General features: G+C 41.6%; 1 protein-coding gene across 9 annotated transcripts in view; it reads left to right on the top strand.

Annotated features, from left to right (window-relative positions):
* The window catches only part of myo1b (myosin IB), a 220,772-nt gene that overhangs the window by 76,394 nt on the left and 122,836 nt on the right, over positions 1-21,542 (top strand). For all 9 annotated transcript variants that reach the window (XM_039755322.1, XM_039755325.1, XM_039755323.1 and 6 more), the window contains exon 4: positions 5,011-5,105. In XM_039755322.1, coding sequence (XP_039611256.1) covers positions 5,011-5,105 — 95 coding nt within the window. The remainder of the gene's footprint in view (positions 1-5,010; positions 5,106-21,542) is intronic.

Below are 21,542 nucleotides of genomic sequence, written 5' to 3'. Positions count from 1 at the left end.
TGTGTCATGTTCATGCTACTTTGACTGCTGATTGTAATCTGGGGTCTTATGTGTGCACCAATGGTCCCTCTGGGGTACTGCCGCCATGTCTGAGGTTGGCTCCTATTGTTTCTGCGTTGCTGCTGCGATGGGCTTTGGCCACCCTGACCCTGAACTGAGTTAAAATATCATGTCATTGTCTAACCTGTTTAATCCTGGGCTGGGGGGCTCGACCTATCCCAGTTAGCTTAGGGTGCAAGGCAGGAACAAATCTCGCACCAGGAGAATGCTCACACACGTGGGCCAATTGAGTGTCGCCAGTCCACCTTACCGGCATGTCTTTGGGAGCAAACCGGACCACCCGGAGGTAAACCCACCCAGAATACAGGAAATACATGCCCACGCCACATAGGCAACACCTGTTATGTGAACCCCACAGTGCTGCCACCATGCTGCCCATTTGAAAATGCATCATATCAATACAAATCATAAAAACAATCGGAAAACAAGGACCCCACGTTTCATGGAGTTACTAAAACCCCGGGCTCTGCTAATGGCTGCTTCACTGCTTTCATCCCCCCGCGCATTGTAAATTTGTAACAGCAAAGAGGGTGGCTGTTTTTAGGCAGGGTGTGCCCCGACACAAAGCCGAGATTTGTGAATGAATGGTGGGTCTATTTTGAGGGACACGCTGGGGTTGTAATTTTGGTCTGGCAGCAGCAGCACCTGCTTCAGTTTATGCTCGCACGGACACACTTGCGGCTCTGCGTTTGAACTGCCGTCTCACTTTTGTGGCGACGGCAAGGGAGGAGCCGACAATCTGGAAGTGTTAAGCTCTATAAATATGTGTGCGATTGTTTGTGTTTATTTATATTGTATAGTGTATGTACTGTATATCCATATTCTAAATCCACTTACCCAAAGCAGGACCGTGGGAAAGCAAAGCCTTTCCTAGCCATCATTGGGCATGAGGTAGGAGTAATACCTGTAGAGGGGGTGCCAGTCTGTCACAGGAAACCAGTGCACCTGTCACTGGCTGTCGTGTAGTTTGGCATCCCCAGCGACTCGGTCAGTGTCTCTTTCCGACCCTCATAGGGTGAGCTTTTGCACACACATATGAAAGTTGACAGTCGATTAGCACACATCTGGAAGCCCGGTGCATGAAAAGAAGGCAGGTCAGCATTTTGGACGCCGCAAACAGAAGGGAGGCTTGTCTGCCTAACATTTTGTTCTTGTCGTACTGAGAGATAATAGAAAAAGACGGCTGGAGACTGCAGCCTCGGGTACCATGTTGGCTATTGGAATGCAGTGTGGTGGTGGGCATTGCTGATTCGATGTTTTCAACCTACCAAATTGATTCCTTTGATTAATTTGGTTAGTTTGATTCATCAATTGGGTCCCAGGGTGGTGGTAAGGTTCCCCTTAAATAAGTCACAAATCTGCCTTTATCCACCTTAATAAAAAGATAAGTATATGTGTGTCCACCTGGTGGTTATGCCTCTAATTCCAACAGATGGTGCATCACAGACATTTGTGGAAAATTTAAAATACATTGCATTTGTCATTCCAACAGATGTCGCATCACAAAAAGTAACACTGATTTAACAAATAACGTAACAGATGGCATATAACAGAGACGTGCATTGTATTTGTCATTCCAACAGGTGGCACATCACAAACCATCCAGCTGTATGTCACCGCAGGTCTACACCAGCAGTTTTAGGATGGAAATTAAGGAGAGGGGTTAGTGTGTACTACATATGGTTACGATTTGGGGTCAGTCAGTTTGATTTGTGCCAACCTATAAACCTCCATCACTTAATTCCTGGTCCAGATGTGTGGCGATATCACTTCCATCCTGAAACTGCTGGTGTAGACCTGTGGTGACATATAGTGCTGCAACTCTATAGGTGGAGGCCTCTCTTTGTAATAATGCATGTTATTACTACAAATGTTTGTTATGAGCCGTCTGTTAGAATGATAAGTGCATTTTATTACTACATGCATTACAAAATACATTCCAGTGGATGGTGCACTACAAGTGTTAATTCCTAGGTTTACGTTTATTGCTTAGATTTTTAATCCTCCTTTGACAGGTAGTGCAACAAATGTCTGTGTATCCCTCCAATAATATGGCTGTGCCATTCCAACAGATGGTGCATAACAAGTATTTGCAGTAGTAAAATATTTTACATTTTCCATTCCAATAGATATCCTAATATAATAGTAGCAGCATCTAAGACTGGTTGAAATCTAAGCAGTCAACATAGACTTTTTGTAGTGCACCATCATTTGTAATGTATTGTGCAGTGTATGTAGTAGTAAAATGCATTGCATGTGTTATTCCAACAGATGACACATCACAAACACCGCTTTAACAAATCCTACACATTGATTGCATTTGTCATTCCAGCAGGTGGTGCATCACACACCATTGCAAAGATGCATTTTATTACTACAAGTCTTTGTGATCCTTGACTGTCTCAAGTCATAGGCTGGGCTGTTGTGCGTATGTGAGAGTTACTAACTAATGAGTGGTGAGCTCAAGAAGCAACGTAAGGGTTTTGGATCATCCGTTCAATGTCTCGTGTTTGTCGTGCCACAACAGGACAGAAATAAGTGAAAAGATGTGTGGAGACCATTGTTGAACTCGCCATACCTGGAAAACCTTTGTTCTGCCACTCATGTGGGCGGGTGGGCAGGCAGCATGTTAATTGGGTATCAGAATGCAGTGAGCTCGCAGATCTTTGAAATTGTTGAAAAGTCACAGAGCTGTTGCATAATTTGGCATCCCCTGTGATTCCCACTCTTGCAACTGTTGAAGTTCAACATATTGACAGACTAGAAAATCATGTTGTGTTAAATTGTTGCACTTTTAATGTACCTTTCCATACACCCGTTTTCAGTTATTAGAAGCCTGACTACTGAAAAATGGATAGTTTTGATTGTGCTCAGTCCTGCCATGATAGGCTACTGTATTTGCTCCTCTAATGTCCCTGAATTGGATGACGTGGGTTTGGTAATCGAGGGATGATTACAATTACACGTTAGTGCTGATGATCTGCTGTGCTGACGTGTGTGGATGTGTGGGTTAGATAATGGAGGGCTGGTTCCCATTGCACATTTGATGCTGATGCGTAGCCATGTTGATGTGTGTGGATTGACGTGTGTGGATTTGCAGGTTTGATATTTGAGGGATGGTTCCCATTGCACGTTTGATGCTGATGATCAGCTTTGCTGACCTGTGTTGGACGTCTCTTATTGTTATGGGTGGCTTATGTTGTGTGTATAATAGTGCTGTCCAATGAGGTCACCGTCATTGTCAAGTCATTAGGGCAATCAGATGTGTGTCAGTGTCTCACAAAATACCCTGTCCCATCGCTGGAATTGTTCATTTATGAGCGGCTGGTAACCCAGCCTGTTAGTTCTCTTTGAGGTCCTCTGTCATCTTTCTTTTTTTACTTAATCGGGACACGTTTAGTTTGAAGTCGCGTGCTCCAGACTCTGAATTTAGATCCTCTGCTATTTTTATGCCACCAGACTACGAGTGGGAGACGGTCATGAGACACATGGGATCCTGCCAAGTGTTGTTGTTTCGGTGTGCCCGTCTTTAGATTAAGAAGATTATAGGTGGCAGATTGACTCAGCCCTGAGGCACGGCTCTAAAATTAGTTGTTTGTGCCTCTTCAAAGACTAGGTGTATCATCCGTGGGTCAACATAAACAGGACTAAGGAAGAGAAAACACGCTGGCACTAAATACGGACGCAGAAGATCAGCCGCCTGCTGTGGGAGTCCGTGCCATGTGATCTGCCGTTTAATCGTTTTCACTGTCATTTTTATTTTCGCCTCATTCCCGGTGAATGCATGATGTTTTAATTGTGCTGTATGCCGAGTGGCCAGTTTATTAGGTACACCCCTTCAACCTTCGCTTACATTATCCGACTCCCAGCACACCCCACATCATGTCATCTCCAAAAGTTGAGAGGTTCCCTTTTTTTGAAGTTTGCATAAGTGTCCAGTTGATTTCGCCAAATGTTTTCCATTCTAACACATCCCCGATGTGTGCTATCAGTCGTGCAAATGGCCGTTTCTGCCATCAGTTCGTGCATAAACGAGTGATCTTGATATAGCAGTTATTTGTTTTTTGGTTTGAAACTGGCACCCACTGCTAAGATCTGAAAGCTGGTATCGATGCCAAAGGTGATGTTTTAGTACTGATCCGACAACAGTCCACGGTGTACAGGTTGAACACAGCAGTTCCGTGTGGTCCCCCAGTGTTATTCACACAGTCCTTGAGCCTCACAAGTTGTGGTCTACCTGACAGATTGTCCCATCACCCCGGAGGACACCACAGGCTCAGCCACCCGCCTATCTCAGAGTTTACTCCTTAACATGGTTGGTTGGACGCTGCTGAAGGCACTGGAGAAATCCTCATCATAATCCTCAAATAATTGAACCAGCCATGCCTCAGAAGTGTTCAATGTAGAAGAACTCTATGTGCTTATTTTACATGAAAGTTCCACTAAACTAAAATGTTTCTGAAAGTTCATGTGTTCATTTATGACCTGCCACGTGAAGGTAAACATTTATTCTAATGTTCTGCCCACACACTCGCAGTCTTGGCAGTCCGTGTGGGCAGAGACCCTCTAAACTGTGTGCAGATGGATACTCATCTCAATGTCGGTTCAGTCCATTAGCATCCACATGGTGTGATTTTGAACAGCCTTACACAACTCTCTGTGCACTTCCCACGGTGTCCTCCCTGGCTGAATCTCACGAGTTTTGGAAGCCAGGCTTGGAATTGGATTCATGAATTTAATCAGCTCTGCTTTAATTCAATTAAGTGAAGAACAACAGAGTTTTTCTTGCATTCGTGCACAATAGTTTTTTCCATCAAGCCGTCTTTTTGCTCGTGTTCAAATAAAATAAACAAAAACCTGAAGCTGGTCTTGTGGGTGAACTTCAGGTCAAACCCATGTCATCAATGCGGCTCAGAATTATAGCTGATGGTTTCTTTCTTCTCTTTGCAGTTTTGCCTTGGCGGATGAAGCGTACAGATCTTTGAGAGACCAAGATAAAGATCAGTGCATCCTCATCACAGGCGAGAGTGGCGCTGGGAAGACAGGTACGGTCACAAATGTCCACCCTATTGCATTTCATACTCTGCTTTCCTGCACTAAATTGTATGTGTTGTACAGAGCTCTCCATAATGTTTGGGGCAAAGATGTTTTCCCCACGGGGCAATCAAATTTCGGTCACAACACATTTTCTACACAGTTATTGAAATGTGTGCAAATCCCCTTAAATGAGGCACCTTAATCACAATCTGTGAATTGATTTGTAATTCTAAACTGTGGAGCAGAGGGGGGAATCAAAGAAAAATGTGATTTTGTCCCAAAACATTATGGAGGGCACTGTGAGTGCCTACTCTGAACCAGCATGATGAGAGCAGGAATGTGGCCTTTAATGGATTGGCATCCTGTCCTAGGTTGGGCCCTGCTTTGCACCCAGAACAGGATCTGGCGTTTCTAATCCGTTGAAGGTGGTTGGATTGATCAACAAAGTTTTAATGTGTTCATCCTTTAAGCACAACCTAACTGATGTCAGGTCACATTTAGAATGACCGTCGGGTCCCATACAGGATGATGATGGAAGAAAAGCCCTATGTGAGCAGCACAGATTGATTAAATTGCCTGGTGGGGAAAACGCATTGTAAATCTGACACACACATGGAAGAATAAAAACATTTGCTGTGCCAGTTCCTTTATCCCATATTATCTGTGGAACTACAGCACAGGCAATGCACAATAGCTTAGTCTCTTGAATGGCCTGCTTGGAAACACAAATGTGGCCAACCACTAGGGTGGGGCTAACTGAACAGAAAGATGCACATAAGTTTTAAGGCACCCCCGGACGCCAAATACTTTTTAAGGAAAGTCACAATTCACCCAGAAAAAGTGAAATTTGAATGGAACACATTTTTTTTTATGCAGAGCATCACAATTACTGCAACACTGATTATTTTACACACTGCCAAAGAACTGTAAAAACTATAAAGACAAAACTACTGAAACAAAAACGTACAAGGTGCAACTGACACCATTGATGAAATTCAGTAAATCACCGAGCCAACTGCACTTGAACTGGCTGCACACAGAGGCCAATGCTGATGCCAGCAGGCTAGTCGGCTAGTCGCTCGTTGGGTGCTGCTAACTTCTTTCAAGTGTTGCTCGCTTTGCCTAACAGTTGCAAGAAGGTCTCCGAGGGCGTAGAGATTTAGGCAAAGTTAATCAGTGCAACATGAGACTGCTGAGCCTCCACCAGAATTGAAGGTGCCTTACGTAGGTTCTTGTCCAGTTGATTTCTTTGCCTGATTCCAGTGCCGTAAATGATGTAAATGTGACCACACACGTTGTGTTTCACTGTCTCGAGGCTGAGGGGGGGGGCAGAGGGAGGGACAAAAATGGAGACCAAAGAAAGTTGTGAACCTTCTCAACATCTGCTTCTTTAGCCTAATTAAATTTATAATATTTTGTATTATAAAACTTTCTGCAGGAATGTCAAAATGATTTTTTTCTTAAAGCTCCCGAGAGATTGTGATGTTGATGCGCTTGGCAAGTGATGGTAATGCGCAGTTCTTAAAGAGCGAAAACAATGACTTCCCATGTTAAATCAGCCCTTTGAGATTCTGCAGGGTTTGTTATTGAAATGTTCTGTGCTTCATGTGTGTCGTGTCAACTGACTGATCAGTCATCCATGCAGCTATCCATCTTGTAAAGTCCGATAAATGAGGGTTGTGGGGACCTGGAGCCATTCCAGGCTATAAATGGCACAGAGCGGGTGGTGTGTTGTTTGTTCCTGAGGTACACTCACTAACCTTCTCACAGGGATGAAGGCTTCTCTTTGGGCTTGGTCACCCACCCACTCACGCACTAAGATGCCAGTCTACAGGTGCTGGTCATAAAATTAGAATATCATGACAAAGTTGATTTATTTCAGTAATTCCATTCAAAAAGTGAAACTTGTATATTCGATTCATTCATTACACACAGACTGATGTATTTCAAATGTTTATTTCTTTGAATTTTGAGGATTATAACTGACAACTAATGAAAGTCCCAAATTCAGTATCTCGGAAAATTCGAATATTGTGAACAGGTTCAATACTTAAGACACCCGGTGCCACACTCTAATCAGCTAATGAACTCAAAAGCCTTTAAATGGTCTCTCAGTCGAGTTCTGTAGGCTACACAATCATGGCGAAGACTGCTGACTTGACAGTTGTCCAAAACACGACCATTGACACCTGGCACAAGGAGGGCAAGACACAAAAGGTCATTGCTAAAGAGGCTGGCTGTTCACAGAGCTCAGTGTCCAAGCACATTAATAGAGAGGAGAATGGAAGGACAAGATGTGCTAGAAAAAAGTGTACAAGCAACAGGGATAACCACTTGTACCCTGGAGAGGATTGTGAAACAAAACTGTGGGGGAGATTCACAAAGAGTGGACTGCAGCTGGAGTCAGTGCTTCAAGAACCACCAGGCACAGACGTATGCAAGACATGGGCTTTAGCTGTCGCATTCCTTGTGTCAAGCCACTCGTGAACAAGAGACAGCGTCAGAAACATCTAGCCTGGGCTAAAGACAAAACTGCTGCTGAGTGGTCCAAAGTTATGTTCTCTGAAGAGGCACAGAATCCACGTTGTTTGAGGTCCAGTGTAAAGTTTCCACAGTCAGTGATTGTTTGGGGTGCCATGTCATCTGCTGGTGTTGGTTCATTGTGTTTTCTGAGGTCCAAGGTCAACGCAGCCATCTACCAGGATGTTTTAGAGCACTTCATGCTTCCTGCTGCTGACGAACTTTATGGAGATGCAGATTGCATTTTCCAACAGGACCTGGCACCTGCACACAGTGCCAAAGCTACCAGTACCTGGTATAAGGACCATGGTATCCCTGTTCTTGATTGGCCAGCAAACTCGCCTGACCTTAACCCCATAGAAAATCTATGGGGTATTGTGAAGAGGAAGATGCAATACGCCAGAGCCAACAATTCAGTAGAGCTGAAGGCCACCATCAGAGCAACATGGGCTCTCGTAACACCTGAGCAGTGCTACAGACTGATCGACTCCATGCCACGCCTCATTGCTGCAGTAATCCAGGCCAAAGGAGCCCCAACTAAATATTGAGTGCTGTACATGCTCATACTTTTCATGTTCATACCTTTTAGTTGGCCAACATTTCTAAAAATCCTTTTTTTGCATTGGTCTTAATTGATATTCTAATTTTCCGAGATACTGAATTTGGGACTTTCATTAGTTGTCAGTTATAATCATCAAAATTAAAAAAAAATAAACATTTGAAATATATCAGTCTGTGTGTAATGAATGAATCGAATATACAAGTTTCACTTTTTGAATGGAATTACTGAAATAAATCAACTTTGTCATGATATTCTAATTTTATGACCAGCACCTGTATATTGGAACACAGCCTCTGACTCACTCACAGCAATGACCAGTTCATCCAAATAATATGAAAAAAGTGAAATATCGACATTCGAAAAAATAAAGGAAAATAATAGAATGTAAGGGATGGCAATATGGATCAGGAATTACAAACCATATTCCAAAAAAGTTGGACCAGTGTGGGACTGACAATAAAAAAAAATTTTTTATTGCTAATTTGCAACTTGCAACTTAGTGGCCCGAGTCAAGCAAGTTAATTAGCATCAAAAACTGGTCATTAATTAAGACGACGGTTAGAATTAAAACCTGCAGCCACTGTGGCCCTCCAGGACTGGAGTTCAACACCCCTGGTTTAAGCAATCAACCTTGTTCTGCCATGACATTTGCGTCGGTTCTCCAAGGAGGGACAGGTGTCATGGACTGGGTCTCAAAGACGCTTACAAGGGCAAGAATGGGTCATGAGAACAAAAGAAACTCCGATCTAAACCAAAGCACCAGGAGCTAACACTTAACTTGTAATTCTTTACCGTATCCACAAACTGACGTCTGTCCTACTTAACAATGGCATAGCAACCCTCAAAAAGAGCTGTCTCATAATGGTGCCGCAGAAGATTGTGATTTTAAATTTTATAATGTTAAAAATGCATTAAATTGGAAAATAAACATAACCATCAAAATTCTTGATTTTTCCTCGTAAACACAGTCTCAACAATTTTTTTTTTTAACCCATGGACTAGTAGAAGCACACACCAGATAATGACAGGTGTCTGCCATCAAGAACTGGTGTCGATTCATCTCCACCTCTGGTGGAACCTCACTTTAGGTGGTCTGTTAGTCTGTCCTGGGAGTATGCAGGCGGACATTGCAGGGAAAACATGGGACTAGCAGTCCACTTTGGCAGCACCAGTAAAGCCATAATAAGCAACGATGCTTCTCGAGGAGAAGTGTGGTAGCCACACAAACAAAGCACCCCTCAGTGTTTGAAAGGCCCACAGACAAACCGTTGTTTAGCAAGATAAAAAGAAATCTATATTCTGCTTAAAAAAACTAAGAACAAAAAAAAGCAGATCCTTAGACAAACGGAATGCAAGGAATCTTTCGCCCCTGTAATGCTTTTGCAGGCAATCCCTGGAATTTGTCAGCAGATTGTTGGGTTGAAGACCTGTGTCAACAAAGCCAAACTCGAAGGCAGCCCCCAGACAATTAACTGAGGTCGAGACCACATTATCATTCCTAGGAATTTCATGGTTCTGGATACGGATAAAATGCCATAAGACGACTGGATAAAGCATGTAAAAATATCTGCTTGTTCTCATATTGGCTGCCGTGACCCATTTGTGAGAATTACAATTATCTGAACAGGGGTTCAGAACGATCACGGTCAAAATTCTGCTTTTGATTTAGTCCTTCTGTCCAGTGACACTTTTGGTATGATTATTGTGGTGTGGCCATACCAGACAGTTATCATGTTAAAATATTCACTTCAATATCCTGGTTATTCAAAGAAACCTGATTTTTAAAATGCCATGTAAACGCTTATTGGCCTCTGAGAAACCCAATTTATCAGAGACCAGTAATGGTGCACTGCCATGAATCCGCTTGACTTGAGCATTCCTAGTTTTCATCCTCTTTCTCTGTACGTTTGCCATTCATTTGCTCGGAAGTTGAGGCGCTTCCTGCTTCCTGAGCAGCTCTTCATTTCTCCACCCTAGCGGTCCCCTTCTCTTCTTTCATCGGCATCTTTTCACATTAAAACTGATGAAGTCCGTGTTTGTGTTGGAATTACGTAGTACGTTTTCCTTCATTTTTCACTTAAGCGGGCACTTAAGTCTTCAATCTGCCTCAAGAATGATTTAAGATATGAAGAAGCAGGGGAAGTGACAGCAAAGGTGGTAGGGAATGAGTACGTATGCACCACACGGTCGCCCTGATGGCCGCTGCTGAGACTTGATTTTACAATATAATAAAAATAAAAAGTAATAACCTTGGAGGTCACTCATCACCCGAAAGCAGATAGTAGACGTCACGTAGTATAGGTGTACAACATTTCAGGTCAATAGTTCACATGGTTTGTGAGCTACAGGTGATTTAAAATCCTGGACAGACAAACGGACAGCAATTCTAGCGTATTATGTATAAAGATAACTGGATTATTCAAGGAGAAATTTGTGTGTCCCTTAACTGGGTTCCCATTTGGGATTTTGTCGTCTACGCATGTCTGTTGTCCTCTTGTCAGCCTGCGTATTTATTTTGCTTTCAGCAACCGTGAGTAGAGATGTCCTCAAAATACATTTCCGGAGGCCAACTCCCTCATTCCTGCTGCCTCCGTCGACATCTACAGAACCTCGTTCTTCCTCTCACATCCCTCCTTGGCCTAACTGGTTTTGCTAGGAAGCTAATTGATCATCCCAGCTCCTTACAACTGTTGGGTGGAGAAACAATCCACCCCGCAGGAGGTGCTGTTCCCCTCTCTCCCTCATTGATTCGTTGACCACTCTGCTTCCATGACACTGTGTTGGCTCACAATTACCAAACTGATTCTGCCTTTGCTTTCCTCATCAATCTCAGCTTCCCCCTGCTTTGCTCAGGCTCCTTTATCCTTCTATTGGGCGAAGGTGCTGCTATCATGGACTCCAAAGTGCTATTGAGGTGCTCATCTACACGTGAATGCTTAGCCTGCCAATTATTCACTAACTCCCCAGAGCTGCTCCGCCATGCTGCCCTACAGACCTAACTTGTCTCATCACAGTCGGTCATGGCAACCTTTAAGAGAGCAAACAATACTGGACGTTTCAGACCTCTTTGCTGAAATGTGCTGAATGGGAAAAGCTCAAACTGGAAATCAAAAAAAGAGCCAAAAGGCTGCCGTCACTCAAATACAGGTGAGGACCTTTCGAGTCCCGTGGCTATCCTGCAGAGCTCGGGTTGCATGTTCTCACACAGACAGAGCCAAGTGTATAGAGGACACTGCAGGGCCAATGAGTCCACCCCTTAACTGGAAAGAGGCTGACAGCATCCAGCATTAAGACCATTTCACAGGCTACGAGAAGCGCAATCTTTTCCAAGACATAAAATTTGGAAGGAAAAAATTACTATGAAGACCAAGCTGAGGGTATTTCATGCTTTTAATAAGGAATCAAATTACTGCATGCAGCCTATTTTTTTTTCCCACACCATCTTGTGCCCCTGTGTCCTGCAATTCTAAACTAATATAGGATGTAATTCAATAAAATAACAATACCGTTCTTTATGAAGCCAGTTCTTAATTCAATTGATAAAATAATAACCAAGTCCTTAATTCCAGCCAAATCCAGCACCCTGTGAGCTAATAGAATATCCTTTAACCTCTTAGCTTGGGGTTTTGTGTGACTAGGCGGTCCACACCTTTTCCTGTTGCAAATTTCCACACAAAAGGCTCCTGACACAAACCTTCAGGGGTACGAACATGCGACACCGAATCCTCTATCCATCCCCAGAAGATAAAAGCAGCCTACTATTGTTACCACTCGGAGTCGTCCATTAATGCAGAGCGATTCAGCATGATGGCAGAGGTTGATGTTAACGCACCAGGTAAAGTCTTTGTGCGTATTGTTTTTTCACAAAGAATACCCACAACTTTGTTTCTAAGAAAGATGTTGGGCAGTCCTAATTTGACATCTTGGAAAGTTCCAGAAGGTCTGTAACATATTTAGCAAAACTTTCGAGTTCTTGATACTAAGCTTGATTTTAAATAAAATGGCCATCACCATATCCCATTCTGAAAAGCACACACACACACTGTAGAAAATAATGGCGTTGGTGTCCCCAGCAATGGCTGTGACAGACGAGGAAATCCGTGATATTACAAATATGTCACCCTCACAATTTGAAATGTTAACAGTAGAGTGTTAAGAAATAATGCAGCAAATAACAAGCAAAAATCATGACAAAATAAGAACAACATGACGTTAATCATGACCAGTGAGCTAATGGAATATTCTTTAACTTTTTTTTAGGCTTAAAGGTTAGTGATGTCACTGCATGACTTGAGACCAAGTCACACCAAAATATTGTCATTTGCTGCCATTGGTGCCATTCCTGAGTGTTTGTTTTCTGAATATTCAGTGATTCACTAGGTCTTCCAACCCCCTCACTTGTTGCACACTTTATTGTGCTGTAAATTTAATTTTATGCTAGTTGTGCTACTTATCTAAGATGGATTGAAATCTTGGTAATCCGCGTAGAGCTCAGCGTTAATGATTGCAGTGCACCATGCCATGCATGTGTCTCTATAATATGCTATAATTTGTTGTCCGTCCTCCCTGAAGACATGGGATTAAAATGTTTTCCTGGCCTTCACTACAAAACACTTCGGGTAAGTGACATATAAAAAAAAAAATAACATTTTTGGATGGAGTATCTGTTTAAGGTCTGGAAACACAAAGTCACTTTATGGTCATAAAAAGCCTTCATTTTAGTAACACTCCAAAGCAGTTCATAATTATAGCCAGATTCAGAGACTCGGAGAGCTAACGGAGCATCCCTTTAACTTTGGGGGTACCTTTTTCAAATGTGGGGACTGGTAATGTTGCCATGTCTCATTAAACTGGACCACACCAAACTCTGCTATACCTGCTACCACTCCTCACAAAAATGTCACCTCGTACTCTTTATTCATCCTACTGAACTTAAGATGACATATAACGCTTGTCTATGGCCAGTGGGAAAAAATAAGCTCTTTTCTATTCTGTGGCCTGATTCAAATAATTGCCTGTCTGACGTCAGTGTTTTAAAGTAACCAGAGATGTTGAGTGCCACTTAAAGACAATCAGAATATAAAGGAGCAGATCTCATTTCCCTCTTTATGGTGACCGAGACCAGCTTTTTGTCACTAAGAGCGCCTTTCGCCCACTCAGCCTTTAGCTGTGGCCTTGACTACAGCGGCGTAGGCACAGTGAGGTCAGAACACTTCTCTCATAACTGGTCCAGTGCTGAGCCATATTAGAAGGCTGAAGCCCTCAATGAGAAATCTGCAACGAGATCAGGGGCACGGTCCTTCAGGAAGCAACCTGTGAGAAGGATGTAGGGGATTATGTCGATACAGTGTTTACATCATCTACGCAATGCACAGAAGCAATTAAAAAAGCCAAATAAAATGTTCTAAAGATTATATTGTAAAACCTGGTGAATATAAGTAAAGGGACATTATTTTCAGTGAGGTCACATCTGGAACTCCTGTGGTGGTGTTGGTTTGGCTCAGGTTTGATACTAGCTTTCAAAAACAACAACATTTACTTCTATAGCACATTTTCATACACAATGATGTAGCTTAAAGTGCTTTACATGACGAAGAAGGAGAAAAAAGACAAAATAAATAAGAAAATAGAATTGGGGAACACTAACGTAGAATAAAAGTAAGGTTCCATGGCCAGGAAGAACAAAAAAAAAACTCCAGGCGGCTGGAGAAAAAAATAAAATCTGCAGGAGTTCTGTGGCCATGAGACCACCCAGCCCCTCTAGGCATTCTACATAACATCAATGACCTCACAATCAGTCCTCATGGTATTCATGGAAGAACTTGATGATGACGGTCATGTGGACTTCTGAACCTCAGTATCGCTTCCAAAACGGATCTGCAGCAAATGGCAGAGGACAAAACCCCACCATCTTACTGTAGCCTGCCTGGTGCTCCACACAATTGCTTGCCTCCATGGTGTTCTGTGGAACCCGTGAAGTCCGCCAATCACGCTGAAGCAATAAGTCCGTAGGGTCCCACGTGAAGTCCTCTTAGTATTAAAGCTATTTATCTTGTGACGATTTCCCCCGTGAATCTCCAATGGATTCAGAGCAACAATTTCCATCATGAAGCCTAAATTGCGCTGAAATGTGTAGTTGCACTTAATGAATTCAGATTGTTTTTCAACTACTACAGTATCGAGTGTCGTGTTTGCTGGAGATTGAGAGGAAAGCTGACATTTACTTCAGGAACCAAAAAATCTTGAGATGTTCATGCTGTACCGTTTTAAGGACTGAGGACTGATTATTTATGTTAGGTAGAATGCCTAGAAGGGGCTGGGTGGTCTCATGGCCTGGAACCCTTGCAAATTTTTTTCTCTAGCCGTCTGGAGTTTTTTTTGTTTTTGTTTTTTTTCTGCCCTCCTTGGCCATCAGACCTTACTTTTAGTCTATGTTAATTAGTGTTCTCTTATTTTAATTCTTACCTTGTCTTTTTTTCTTTTTCTTCATCATGTAAAGCACTTTGAACTAAATTACTTGTATGAAAATGTGCTATATAAATAAATGTTGTTAAAGATTTGGGTTGTTTGGTACCTTTTCCAGTACCAGTATACTGTATCATGCAAACCTATCCTGTGGGCGATTCTGGTCACTATACTGCAAAAAAGACAGAGCTGCTCTTGAAGCTGTGCAGAGGAAGGCAACCAGTGCATCCCAGGACGTAAAGACTTGTTCTACTCTGACAGACTCCGAGAATTAAACCCGCTTCATCTCAAGTAGAGGAGACTGCGTGGAGACCTAATCCAGGTCTACCAGAGTCTCAAAGGCATTGATAAAGAAGATCCAGTAGAATTCTTCAACCCAGCGGTGAATCACATAGTTGAGGACACCTAGTGGAAAATAAGGGGAAGTCCATTTAGGACTGAAGCCGGGAAGCACTTCTTTACTCAGAGAGTTGTGGGAATCTGAAACAAACTACCGAGACATGGAGTTGAAGAAGAAAACTAGACAGCCTTTAAGATGGACCTGGAGGAGATGTTGGGACACATTTCTTATAAAAAAAAACAGAATAAAGGATTATTATTTTCCCACGCCAAAACTTAACACCAGAAATAAAAGGTTATGTGAGAGAAACCAACAAAGCTTGACAATCCATTCAACTTGATGTTATTTTGGAGGGATCAAGTCAAGTTTTGCACATCCCTAAAGTCCACACTACTTGGTCACCTATTCCATGCGTCAATAGGCACCTTCCCATCATGGGAAGAATTGTGTTGACTGGTTGAGCACAAGCACTTGGAGCCATCTTACAAATCTGTCAGTAGTTTGGATTTTGGAGAGTTGTTGATTAAGATAGCATCACACTTCACAGCCACCGCCCTGGTGCATTACCTCATGCAACCCATCAAAGCAATACCCTCCTCCTTGAAGTGGAGACGGGCTCCTCCCCTTGATATTGTGATTACGCAACACCTCGTACCCGATCACTCTTTTCTGCACATCACATATTTTGCATAAAAGTTATAGTTCCTGTTGTGTGATGGGACCACAAGTGGCTCGGTGCCTAAAACATACAAGAATTCACTGGTTCCTGGAAACAAAGTTCCTGTGGTGGGACAGTGCCTTATGATTCCCTGTGTGAAGAAAGACTTATTAATGTTAAGGGGAAATTTTATTTACCCTTAAAACAAGTTTCCAACTGTATCCCTATGTTCTTGTGGAGGTCAATTTAAAAGTAACAGCCTGGATCCACTGTGCTAATTCCTTTCATAATTTTAAACACCTCAATCATGTCGCCTCCTAATCTTCCTTTTATGTGGAACTAGCAGAATACCCGCGCTTCGCAGCGGAGAAGTAGTGTGTTAAAGAAGTTATGAAAAAGAAAAGCAAACATTTTAAAAATAACGTAAGATGATTGTTAATGTAATTGTTTTGTCATTGATATGAGTGTTGTTGTCATATCTATCTATTTATATATATATATATATATATATATATATATATATATATAGCAAAATAGCTGCGATTGGCAGCGGAGAAGTAAAAAGAAAAGGAAACATTTTAATAATAACGTAACATGATTGACAATGTAATTGTTTTGTAATTGTCATGAGTGTTGCTGGCATATATATATATATATATATATATATATATATATATATATATATATATATATATATATATATACATATACACACACACAGAGACATATATAAACATATATATACATATAAACATATATATATATATATATATATATATATATATATATATATATATACTGTATATATATACACACACACATATATACATACTGTATATACAACATATACATATCTACATATATACTGTATATACACATATATATACAAATCTACATATATATATCTACATATATATATTAGGTGGGACTCGATTAAAAAATTAATCCAATTAATTAGAGGCTGTGTAAGAATTAATCTTGATTAATCGTATGTAATCGACACGTAAATTTGCCCCAAATCGCAAATGTTTTTTTTTTTATTTAAAACGGTTTTAGTGGGCGACAGAATCAAATAATAGACATGGACATGAATATTGTAAACTGAAGCTGTTTTAATTTCTGAAAAAAAAGCTTTTAAACTGCATTTGAATTCAAAACAGAAACAAAAATATCATCCCTGGTTAAAATTGGGCAGACTTAAAAATAAAGTGGTAGTTTAAGTACTTTAAGTAGATTTTCAGAATAGTATTGTCTTTAAATAATAATAACCAAAATTTCACCATAAAGTGCAGTTTTTCTTCTTAAAAAAATAAGTCAGAAACATAAAAGGTAATTTGACCAGCTTACTCTTTAAACTCTGAGTAACATTAGCCAAAATTATTTTGTACATTAGGCTAAAACAGTGTGATCATTGAACATTTTGTAATTAGATGTATTTAGAATTACTAACGGTCACGGAAGTCCAATGATCCCCAGTAAGAGCCACAAAGTCCGCTTTCTGTAATGCATCTAATTTTGCTTGCTTTTCAGTGTGCACAAAACCATGCTTTTATCAAGGCTTCGGGCACGCAAAACGATCAATCCAGGAACGCGCTTTATTCCGACTCTAACATTTTTGTAGCTGTGATGTGTGCATCAGTGTAATGGATGTACCAGGAAATCATGCATTGACAAAAGTTCCTGTTTGCTTGGAATTGAAAGTGTGATTAAATGCGTTATTTTTAACGCGCTATGGAGTACATGCATCGAAGCTTCTCAACTGTGCTTGTGCTAAGAAAGGGAAAATTTTAAAAATAACGTAACATGATTCTGCGTTAACCTAATATTTTTCATACGTCCCAAACCAAGGAGATGGGAAGGTAAAATGAATCGGTAGCGCGTACATAGTCAGTACATCCCCTCGGAATCGAATCTCGAATGTCGGCGTTAGAGGCGAAGACTCTACAATTGCGCCACCGCTTGTCTATGCTAAAGTATGTATTGTAGATCGGGCTATAGATATACATTTATATATATACCCGTGTATCGCAGTGGAGAAGTAGAAGTTATGAAAAAGAAAAGGGAACATTTTAAAACAACGTAACATGATTGTCAATATACAGTAATTGTTTTGTGAGTGTTATTGAATGTTGCTGTCATCAAGGATTTGATTATCATTATTTCTTTCAATCAGGCTCGTATTTGTACGATGTGTTCAAGTTACATTCCGTGTTTGTCAATCGTTGTAAAGATAAGAGGTTTCATTCATCGATTAGTTCCTTACTGCATCAATAAACAGCTCGTCTTCCTTTTTATCTGTGATGTGACAAACTGCATGCACGGGTTTTTTTTTTACACTGTCTTCCTTTAGCGGGACATTGACTTTTTCCACCGTGTGCTTTGTTTCCACAGTAGCTGCATTTATGAATATGCTTATCAGGCGCTTCATATTTTTGCTGCCTTTTCAACTGTGTAATTCGGTTTTGTTCAGCTCTTTGGAACTGTTGCTTTTATCTGTGCACTGCGTCAGTTCACGTGAGCCACTCGGTGTACTTGCATCGAAGGTTCCCAGCTGTGCTGGTGCCATCTCGTGCTATGTCCATAGCTTTATTTAATGTTACCTTAGTCCTGGCACTTAAAACTTTCTCTGCAGTTTCGCTGAGTTTGTGTCAAACACCACCCTGACCATCTCATCTTCCTCTCCATAAGCACAGTCCTTCACCCGTGAATATTTACCCGTGGCAGTTTGCTATTGGATTGCCGCTGACGGACGGCCTTATATGGGCAGGCACTAAATTACAAACGCCAGCGCAGCCTGTCTATGAACTTAATTTAAAGTGTAGGTTTACATCGTGCTTTGTTTCCGAAGTAGCAGAACTCGCTTCTTATTGTTTCGCTGCCTTCTCAATTATATAATGCATGTTTTCTTGAGCTCTTTTGAGGTCTTCCTGGTTTTCTATGTACTGCGTGATTACGTGGGAGGCGTGATGATGTCACACGAAACTCCGCCCCCACGGCGTTGAAGCTCATCTCCATTACAGTAAATGGAGAAAAACTGCTTCCAGTTATGACCATTACGCGTAGAATTTCGATATTAAACCTGTCCAACTTTTGTAAGGAAGCTGTAAGGAATCAACCTGCCAAATTTCAGCCTTCCACCCACACGGGAAGTTGGAGAATTAGTGATGAGTCAGTGAGTGAGTGAGTGAGTGAGGGCTTTGCCTTTTATTAGTTTAGATACAAAGTCAGGGAAACTCATACAACACCCTAATGAGGGCTCACCTGGAGTACTGTGTGTAGCTTTAGTCTTCAGGCTACAGAAAAAGACATAACGGCACTAGAGGAAGACCAGAGTAGAGCATCCTGACTAATTCGGGACCATGGAAGAGAATAAAGAGGACATATTGAAAGAGCTGAGCAGACAGAGCTTAAGAGGTGACGGCTGAAGTGTTTAGTCCAGTGGATCCCAGCAGTTAGTTTGATCTAAACTTTTTAAAAAGAACGTGGGTATGACTAGAAACTTCTCAAGGGCAAATAGTCGTTTTTTCTTCACACAGAGAACCGCAGGGACACAAAATGAATTACCAAGTAATGTGGTAGACAGTCGTCGTCTTTTTTTTTTTTTTTAACCCCCCCAGCTGATGATGGGGCAGGGTTTCCGCCTTAGACCATACACTGCTGTTGGTGCCACTAGGGTTTGAATTTAATATTTTCTCCATGCTGGACGATCCTAGGCAGTGGTTTTAGCATCTTGGAGGCTAAGTTGACGGTTCCTCAAATCCTCCTCGATTTCTTTCATCCAGGTCTTTTTTTGGTGTGTCTTTTTGCACCTTCCAATTCTGTGGTCATTTTTGCCATAACAATTTGTATGGAATCCGGTTCTAGTCTGCTTAGCAGCATAGTCTCCTCCATTGCATCTCCACCTCCACTGTCGGTCTTCAGTATGGTCTCGCTTTGAAGTTGATCTCTGAAAGTGACGCCCAGTATCTGACGTAGGCAACACATTTGAAAGACTGAGTTTATCCTGCTTAGACTGGAGCATAGTCCACGTTTCAGATCCATATAGGAGGACTGGCAGGATCTACGCCCCGTAAAGGTGGATTTTGGTCTTATTTGGTAAATATCCTGCAGCGATCCATGTGTAGTTGAGATTTTGGTTTTGTCTGGGTTGATCTACAGACCGTTTCGAGGCGAGAGTGATGACTGTGGCATCGGTGTCCAAATTGGCAAATATAAAAGAGAGTAGGTCTTTGTGGACCTTCAGATCTCCACTTGATGGTATTTTGGAGAACAGAAATGGACAAGCTAGTTGGGCTGAATGACTTGTCCTCATCCAAATTGTTCTAATGCTCTAAAGCCTAGAAACCAGAGATACGACAAAGCCATCCTGATAAAAGATGAACCACCTTGGGTTCTTTTTTTCCTTATAAAAGTAGTCATGTAAAGCAATTTTATAAAGTCTGGAATCATGGCTGCAGTTGCCTCTGGGTGAAGAAAACTCCATTTATTGCAAATGTGCTTGGACGTGCCAGAAGAGAAGAGGATTTCCCTCGACTAGATCCGCTAAACTTAAGTCTTTATTATCCCAGGCCCTTGGAAACATGGCTGCATGCACTCAGCTGGATTCCAAGGCTTAGCTGTCAAAGTCGTAAAAGAAAAAGGCTCTCTTCCCTCAGATGGTCTTTCAACTTTGACAGATTTAATTCCTTTTGGCTAACCTTTGTTGCTTCGGCTACAGATTTTTTTTTTCCTTCTGTGTTTGGAATGTGCCTTTCTACTTAGCTGCTTCCCACAGAGCTACAAAATTGCATCAAAGTTAGAGTACGGCAACCCCAAATTCACTTCTGATCATTTTCCTACGCCATCCAAATGCCTCTGTGGTAACTGCTGTTCCAGCAAACACCGAAGAAAACAAGAAATTCACGGGCTGCTAAATATCGGTTGACCACTGGCAAGAGATATGAACAAGGCTCATAAATACTTGTTGATGGCTTAATTACGATCCTCGTTCTGTGCAACTTGTCAACTGCTTCAATAAAAATTGAAATCCTAGCACAAATCTGAGTGTCCGCTCGGGGTCCGTCTTTTTTTTCCCCGTTTGATTCAGCTTTAAATTGGGCGATTAGTCCTTCCGACTCGATAACACACAGCATATCAATCAAGAATATTCTCAGTTTTGCTTGGCATGCTTGTAAATGAAAGACGTGCAACCTCACGACCCCACCTGCAATAATATAGGGGAGGGATGGATGGGGAAAAAAGTCTGGACAGCTAAATCAGCAGCCATGTCTATGAATGTTGGGTGAGTGTGTGCCATCAGTATGGTTAGGTAGGAATAAACTGGGAATTTTTTTGCTTGTACCATGTGCTCCATTGAGCTGGTAAATGCATGAAAGTAGAAGGAGAGCTTAGATGAAACTCGATAGTATTCGTTTTTGGCTTCTTCTGGTTTTGAATTGATAAATGGAGGGATAAATAATCTAAGCTTACCACTAAAGAAGGCCACCACAGCTGTTTGTGTCATCTAATGAACTGCTAAATGCAGTGATGTATAAGGTTATCTGTGAATAAACCCGAATATGTTAGTGGGCACCTCTTAGAATGATCAGTTGCTCAATGCAGGGATGTAGAAGGTTAGCTGTGAAGAAACCCAAAAATGTATCATCATGTCATTTGTTGTGCTGAAGTTTTAATAATGAATAAACCCGATGCTTCAGTACAAGCCATTTTGCCGGACTGAAACTGCAGAGGGAAAATAAACCATCAAAATTGGCACTGATGCCCAACGTCTGCTGTGATGAACTGCAAAGTGCAGGGGAAATGAGGCCAGCTTGGAAGAAACGTGACCCCATTTCAGTGGATTCATTCCTTTGATGAGGTACAAAAAGTCACCTAAAGACTACAGACCAGTGACACAAACT

This window comes from Polypterus senegalus, chromosome 6, assembly GCF_016835505.1.
Source record: "Polypterus senegalus isolate Bchr_013 chromosome 6, ASM1683550v1, whole genome shotgun sequence".
Classification (NCBI taxonomy): domain Eukaryota; kingdom Metazoa; phylum Chordata; class Cladistia; order Polypteriformes; family Polypteridae; genus Polypterus; species Polypterus senegalus.
The sequence above is the reverse complement of the archived record's forward strand: the minus strand, read 5'-3'. Positions and strand labels throughout refer to the sequence as shown.